Raw genomic sequence first — 8,650 nt, 5'->3', positions numbered from 1 at the left:
GGGCATTAATGTGTGGTATTATGTGTATAAAGGCATTACTAATATGTGCATTATGTGTATAAGGTGCTCTACTGTGTGATGTAACATATAGAAAGGGCACTAATGTGTGGTCTAATGTGAATAAAGAGCAATATGGTGTGGCGTAATGTGAATAAGGATCAATTCAGTGTGATGTAATGTGAATAAGGGGCACTACTGTGAGAAGTAATGTATATAAGGTAAATTGGTACTTCTGTGTGATGTAATGTGAATAAGGGACACTATCGCATGATATAATGTGAATAAAGTTGTACTACTGTGTGGCCTAATTTGAATTGGGGGTACTATTGTGTGGCCATGCCCCTTCCCAGCAAAAACACTCTCCTTTTTGGGCTGCGCCGAATGTGCGCACCGTTTCTATTTAAAATATAGAGGATAGAAGCACCAAAATGAGGACTGCTATGGGTGATGGTGCTGGGAATGGGGTGCAATGTCAGAGGCGGTACTAGCTACGGTGCTAGGGGGCACCAGCCAAAATCTTGCCTAGGGCATCATATTGGTTAGGGCCAGCTCTGCATACAGATGTAGGCAAATTAGATCTAAAATGTAATCACTGGCTATCAAAATAATAGCATATGGGCACCTTTCTACTACCCAATCACACATAGCTCCTAGTACAATCATTTTGGAAGGTCAAAACAATTCTCTTTAGAATTACGCTCCTATTCACATTCATGTATTTAAAGAACAAAGAACCGTTAATGAAATTACTTGATAATAACAATACAAAACATGTAAATAAAGTATGTGAATAAAGAAATGTTCTTTATTAATACATTAATATTTACTATATAAAATTTGTTTTCTCTGAGAAGACTTTACAATGGGCTGGGAAATGTTACAAGTTGTAAAATTCAGGTAGGAACCTTATGCAGCTACTGGAACAGTTAGGGGTTAAGAGCGGAGAATCAGATCACTGAGACAAGTCCTAACAAGGTGATAGTGAGGAGGCGGACAAGCGGCAGTTTGGCTGACATAGTCTTTATGCTGTCACTTCCAGACTGGAGGTGGGTGATCTCTCTGCCGTTCTGATCCTGCTGGTTTCGCATCTGCTTATTAAATGGAACATCGTCGATATCCAAATCATAGTCCGATTCTAAAAATAAAAGAACACTGTAATTACTTAGATTGTAACCTTAACGTATATCCTTTGGCATCTGGCTGACTGAAACTATTTTTCATTAACCCCTTCAATACATATTTTAAGGTGCATTTTCATTAAGCAATAAAGCCAAGCAATTTAAAGACAATAAAAGATCTGTGAGGTAAAAATTCAGTCTACACATCGCCCTCTTCCATTTAGTCAAATGAAAAGTTAATATAACAGAGATAATAAAGACAACTAGCACTAAGAACATATTGAAAGGCCTGATATTGGGTTGTCACAGTAGCGCTGAGAATAAGCATTGTTACATTTACTAAATTGATTGTTCTGTTTATATTATAATTATGTATATACAGATTATATTTTATATATATATATATATATATATATATATATATATACATACATACATACATACATACATACAGTGCATCCAGAAAGTATTCACAGCGCTTTACTTTTTCCACAGTTTGTTATGTTACAGCCTTATTCCAAAATGGAATAAACTCCTTTTTTAACTCAAAATTCTACAAAATGGCTGTGCACTGACGCTTCCCAGCCAACCTGATGGAGCTTGAAAGGTGCTGCAAAGAGGAATGGGTGAAACTGGCCAAAGATAGGCGTGCCAAGCTTCTGGCATCATATTCAAAAATACTTGAGGCTGTAATTGCTGCCAAAGGTGCATCAACAAAGTATTGAGCAAAGGCTGTGAATACTTATGTACATGTGAATTCTTAGTTTTCAATTTTTAATAATTTTGCAAAAAATTTAAAAAAAAATAAAAAAAATTCAAATTGTCATTATGGGGTATTGTATGTAGAATTTTGAGGGAAAAAATGAATTTATTCCATTTTGGAATAAGGCTGTAACATAACAAAATGTGGAAAAAGTTGTGAATACTTTCCGGATGCACTATATATATATATATAAGCTTGCAAGAGGGGTTTCCTACCTCTATGACCCAGTTTTGTTTTATCATTGTGTCCAATTGTAAAGCACAACTGAATTTGCTGTGCTATATATGTATGTGTGTGTGTGTGTATATATATATATATATATATATATACACACACACACACTTATGCAGTATCCGGCACTCTATATAAACTGTAGGTAATACTTGCCCCGTTGACCTCCATTAATTATATGCTGCTCAGCAGTGACAATATACAATCTCCATGTGGCGGCACATGGCTGAAAATGCCTTTGCATTGAAACGTCGATGGTTTAAACAGAACCAGTGTTAGCTGTTTTTCTTCCTGAGTGCCGCCACATGGAGATTGTGTACATTGAGATTTTGTACATATATATATATATATATATATATATATATATGTATATATATATATATATAATTTTTTTTTCCATCAACCGATCATCAACAGGATATTTGGTTTTGTATTAAATATACACTGTGACTATTAAAAGTTATTTATTTCCTATTTTTCATGCTGTTTTCTTATATCCTAGAAATAAAATTGAGTGATTGGGGAATTCCTGCACCTTATTAACACATTATTTAACCATAAATTTTAAAAAAGTGACAAAAGGTGACGGCACCTCCCTAAAGCATGTGAAATGTACATATTTTCCTATCATCTATATGGCTTGTGATATGGATATTGCATTTTTCATATAATAGAATTGTAGTATTGATCAGCAGTGGCAAACGCAGGATTTGCATGGGTTTTTTTTTTCCAGAACTGGGTGGAGCCAAGCACGGGGGTGGGGACTGAGCTGACCCAGTATATGCTGGGTCCGTAAAACTAGTGTGTCTGTGTATATATATATCTACATATATATATATATATATATATATATATATACACACACACCGTATATACACCTATATATATATATATATATATATATATTGTCCAGGAACTGGCACTCACTTGAATAATAATAACTGCAGCCGGTGCCCTCACAAATGATACAATACATCCCCAAAGGTGCGGCACTCCTGGCTTGAACAAAGAGACGAGACGCTTAAGGTTCAAATATTAACGTTTCAGTTGATGACAGTTTAACAACTGAAACGTTAATATTTGAACCTTAAGCGTCTCGCCTCTTTGTTCAAGCCAGGAGTGCCGCACCTTTGGGGAGGTATATATATATATATATATATATATGTATATACATACATATACACATAGCATATTAAACATGCATACATATATATACATACATACAGTACACGTATATACGCATGTATATATATCATATGTGTGTGTGTGTGTTTGTGTGTGTGTGTTTATATGTATATATATACACACACACGTGTGTATATGGATAAAAGTAAACTTTTATTAAGCACTTACAAGTGCCACCAGGAAGACAGCAGGCTGCAGAGGACGCTAGACAGACATTAATAATACTCATGCAGCAAAAAAAAATTATTATTATTTTTTTTTTGGTGGAGGGGGGTTTCTGGGTGCTCGGAAACCCCCCCTGGGTGCGCCACTGATCAGATTGGTCATTCAGTTTAGAACTTAATCACAGTTTTGTTTTTAACTGTAACTTTGTATCGGTGATGGGTTACAACAAATAATTGATGTAGCAGGCTGGCTGTCCATTGATTGCAAAATATAGTGATTATCTGGATGGATTAATTGATCGACACTGTCTAGGTAGACAGGAATTAGGTCAACACCATATGGTCAACATGCATTTGGTCAATAGATACAAAACAACATGGAAAAGGTCATCACACAAATGGTTGACATATATTTTTAGTTATCTTGTCCCAAATGTATTATCTCTTCTGTTTTCTGACCATCTGACCACCATCAGTAGAAACTTGATGCCCTGTGGGCTCACTTTATAAGGGCCTGATGTTTGCTCAAATCTGCTTCGCTCGCCACAGGTTACTATTCCCCAAAAATGTTCAAGTGGGTAGTAAATAAAGCAGATCCTAAATTTGGGACAGAATAAAAAAAAAGTGTGGAACATTTGTGTGTCGACCATTTTTATGTCAACCATTTTTATGTCGACCTTTTGAACTTGTTGGCCTCTTGTACCTGTTGACCTAATAACTGTCGATTTGTCATCTTGATATGGAATATCTTTTCTTTCATGTTGTACCATAATTATTTGCTAATTTTTCTATGATCTTCGAACAGTCATTTCAGGCTGTACATCCTATTTTTGCCTATTAATCCAATGTATTATTAACATGCAATAATCACAAATACATTTCTAAAAATAAACATTTGTGGTTGAAATAATAAATACATATATAATGTTTTGAATCACATTTAGTACGAATTCCTCTTGTAATCCACATTATGAAAATAAATAACTGAATAAAAAAGGGCAATAAATCTATTATCATTATCACATGAACCTATACTACTTATCAGGAAGGTAAGAGGAAATGCATATTTGGGTGGTGTGCGTTTGGCAATCTGTAGCTAAAAAAAAAAAAAAAAAAAAAGTTAATTTATTTTGTAGTAAATTCTTTTATTTTGTCTTCCAAAGGCAGCAAGGAAATATATCTACACTGTCAATACTTGACATAACGGAATAATATATTTCATTTTGTTGGCCCTAGCCTTTGCATGTAAAGTTTAGATAACCATGACAAATGACTCATTTATAGTATAAATAATTGCATCAATTTAATCTCTCAGTACTGGCAGTTTAGGAGAAACATTTAAAATTCTGTTTCAGAACATGAAGGAGCAGCGTTAGCCAAATTCACTTAAGAAGAGAAAAATGTTTCAATTAAAAACTGAGAGATTTAGGGGTAGATTTACTACCGCTTCTAAAATTGAAAAGTGGAGGCGTCGCCCATAGTTACCAATTAGATTCTATCATTTTCTAGGACATAATATAGAAATGCTATCTAGAATCTGATTGGTCTTTATAGGCAACGCCTACACTTTTCATTATTAGAAGCTTTATTAATATATCCCCTAGTTAGGATTGATACAGTAGTTCAATATTTAAGAAAGTGCCCTGGATATTTCCGTGCTACCGGAATAGATCTAGCTCAGACGTGCCCAGTTCCAGACAGAGCGGGAGATGGGAGGTTGTTAATTTACCGAAGGAAGGGATCCCAGGGGCCAAAATACCGACACCGCAATCACAAAGGATGCCATAAGCCCGGCGTCTAAATCCCAGCGGAGGTCAGGGTGCCGGCATCAAAATACTGATGCCTGGAATCCCGATGGTTCTTTTAGCAGGACGCGATCGCGTCCTGCCGTGGGGGGTGGGAGGTTAGGTTTAGGCATTAGAAGGGGGTTTGCGTTAGGGTGCAAGGATGGGGAGGGTATGGTTAGGCACCACCAGGGAGGGTTAGGGCTAGGCACCACCGGGGACGGTTAGGCATCCATAAGGGAGGATTAGGGTTAGGGTAGGGAACAGGTGAGAGTTATGGTAATTTCTGGGGGTCTGTCTGTATTCTGACCACCAGCATCCTGTCCATCTGTATATCATACTGAATCCAAGGAGATGTAAAAAGAGTGGAGAAGTGGCCCACTGGCTAACTTTGAAGTAACATTTATCAAGTGCATTCTATAAAATTATAGGTAGCAGCTGGTTGTCATGGGCACTCCCCCACTCTTTTCACGGTTCCTACATCTCCCCCTCTGTCACTGACAATGTATCATGCAATAAACAATGGTAGAACACAGATTAACTAGGGTGGCATGTACCTAAGGAAAAATGTGGTAAAAACACGTTTTCGAGTGTTTTACTACATTTTCATATGTAATAAGTGCTGGACACGGACTTCTTTCTGCATCACGCCGCCACTCCCCACAGAAGCCGCCCAGCACCGCTCACTCTGGCCCCACTCACCTCCTGTACTGGCAGATTCCCGGCACTCTCCCGTATCCCCCAGCCTCCTTCTCCCCCAGCAACACAGCCAGCTGCCTGGCCTTAGCTGCTGGCTGCAGTGAGGAGGAGGAGGAGCCCGGGACTCGCTACAGACATCCCGGGGATAGGAGGTGGGGGAGACCTGCAGACATCCTCTCACTTGGCGGCGGCGGCTTTGCAAAGGTCAACTCTTATTGGAAGAAAATATAATGGAATAACCTGCGCTATTGTTATACAGCCATAATGGAAATCTTCTCCCCAGACTGACTGTTGTGTCCTCTATCTAGCCTGGGGAGATGATTTCCATTACGGCTGTATAACAATAACAATGGTTATTCCTTTATATTTTCTTTCTCTGTGGAACAATATAGGTTTTTCAGGAGTAACCGTTTGGAATTTACCAGCAGCTGTGGTTATTGTTAGGCAGCGCAAGGTTGAACTTTTCTCTGTGATTGTTAATTATCTTTTCAGAAGAGTTGTCCTTTGTTTTACTAATTGCATATGTTAGTGCATATTCAATTAGTATCATTGCAATGTTTAGTGGAATATACTCCGCACTCTTTGTACATCCAGCCCTCAGTGTTATGGCCAAATCCGCCCAACTTAGAAACATAGGGGGAGATTCAAATGTTTGAAAAATTAGTTGGAGTCTGTTTTTTACTATCTAATAGACAGGAAAAAACAGACACCCAACCGACTTTTCAACCATTTGAATCTCCCCCATAGAATTTGACTGCAGATAAGATCCGCTTGGCCCATCTAGTCTGCCCTAAACACATGTACACACATACTAGGGTTCATTTTAGTTGGGAACCAATTAACCCACCACTATATTTTTGGAGTGTGGGAGTAAACAAACTGCACTCAGTTAGGGCCTTGGTGAGAATCGAACCCATGACTTCTGTGCTGTGAACCACTTTGGTGGTTTTCCAGTAATTCAGACTCATGACAGACTTTTTACCCAGAGGGGAGGCGGTCAAGATCCCGCCGGACGGAATCCTGGCGGTCAAAATACCGACGCCGGAATCCCGACCGGCACAATCCCGACATATTCTCCCTCCGTGGGTGTCCACGACACCCATAGAGGGAGAATATAATAGTGTGCCGAGCGTAGCGAGGCACCGTGCCCGCAACGTGGCGAGCCCGCAAGGGGCTGCGTTCCGCTCGCCACCACTGTCGGGATTGTGTGGTTGGGATTCCGGCGTCGGTATTTCGACCGCCGGGATCCCGTCCAGCGGGATTTAGTACTGATCCCACCCAGAGGTAATATATGAAACCTGATATAAAAAATGTACTACTTTAAAAATGAGTTAACATGTAGGTCCACTTTAAGGTAGAGATAAAGGACTCTTGTGGACATACATCCAAAAGGGAAGAGCAAAATATGCATTCTCATAATGCACATGTACAGGAAAATAGTGTACATCTCAGTCTGTATGCATGGGGCTGTGTTTCCTAATGGGAACAAACTCCCAGCTAGGAAAACCATTCCTAAGGCTATTCATATGCACTTGGACAGTGAGTGTGGTTTATACCACTGCCCAGTGTGCATATACGTTAAGATGGCCCTGGCTCCAGCATGCCCAGACTGACTTTAAGTGGTTGTGCATACTGCTGCCTTAGAAGCTCCAGCATACCAATGACAAGCTTAATATATATATATATATATATATATATAGTTATATACCAATGGCGAGCTCATATATATATATATATATATAGAGAGAGAGAGAGACAGAGAGAGAGAGAGAGAGAGAGAGACAGAGAGATAGATAGATAGATAGATAGATAGATAGATAGATAGATAGATAGATAGATAGATAGATAGATAGATAGATAGAGATACAGGTTAAGTATCCCTTATCCAAAATGCTTGGGACCAGAAGTATTTTGGATATCGGATTTTTCCGTATTTTTCAATAATTGCATACCATAATGAGATATCATGGCAATGGGACCCAAATCTAAGCACAGAATGCATTTATGTTTCATATACACCTTATACACACAGCCTGAAGGTCATTTTAGCCAATAGCTTTAATAACTTTGTGCATTAAACAAAGTGTGTCTACATTCACACAATTAATTTATGTTTCATATACACCTTATACACACAGCCTGAAGGTCATTTAATACAATATTTGTAATAATTGTTTGTATTAAACAAAGTTTGTGTACATTGAACCATCAGAAAACAAAGGTCTCATTATCTCAGTCTCAATCAAAAAATCCGTATTTTGGAATATTTCGTATTTTGGAATATTTGGATTTGGGATATATATATATATACACACACACACACACACTTTATTTCACAAAGGGAAAAAACGCTGTATTTGTAAGAAAGCATTTTTCCTTTACTGCCACCCTGAGATAATGATAGTCACAGGAGGACAACATGCCCTTATAGCTGGTTCCCCCATGCAAAGCTCTCCACTGCCTGGGCTATCCTGATGAAGAGCAAATATTGTCCACTTTTGAGAAATATACCCCACTATTACAAGCACTGACGTAAACTCCTTGTGGTGCGAAGTATGTGGTACGAATTTACGTTTTTCCCCTTCTTATGCTATGTATTCCCCCTTCATGTTGCTGCTTGGCGATGCATTGTACCACAAAAAATTTCTAGTGTACATGAGTACACCTGGCCAATAGAGATGATTCTGATTCTGAGAACCATGACTT

The 8,650-nt window shown here is 38.4% G+C and overlaps 1 protein-coding gene across 4 annotated transcripts in view; it reads right to left on the bottom strand.

Moving 5' to 3' along the window:
- Positions 1–778: 778 nt before the first annotated feature.
- GPC3 (glypican 3) overlaps positions 779–8,650 on the bottom strand; it is a 1,559,491-nt gene continuing 1,551,619 nt past the window's right edge. For all 4 annotated transcript variants that reach the window (XM_063937475.1, XM_063937478.1, XM_063937476.1 and 1 more), the window contains exon 8: positions 779–1,135. In XM_063937475.1, the coding sequence (XP_063793545.1) occupies positions 948–1,135 (188 nt within the window). In that variant the 3' untranslated portion in view covers positions 779–947. The remainder of the gene's footprint in view (positions 1,136–8,650) is intronic.

The sequence above is a fragment of the Pseudophryne corroboree genome, chromosome 8 (genome assembly GCF_028390025.1).
Source record: "Pseudophryne corroboree isolate aPseCor3 chromosome 8, aPseCor3.hap2, whole genome shotgun sequence".
NCBI lineage: Eukaryota > Metazoa > Chordata > Amphibia > Anura > Myobatrachidae > Pseudophryne > Pseudophryne corroboree.
This window is presented reverse-complemented; position numbering and strand designations above follow the sequence as displayed.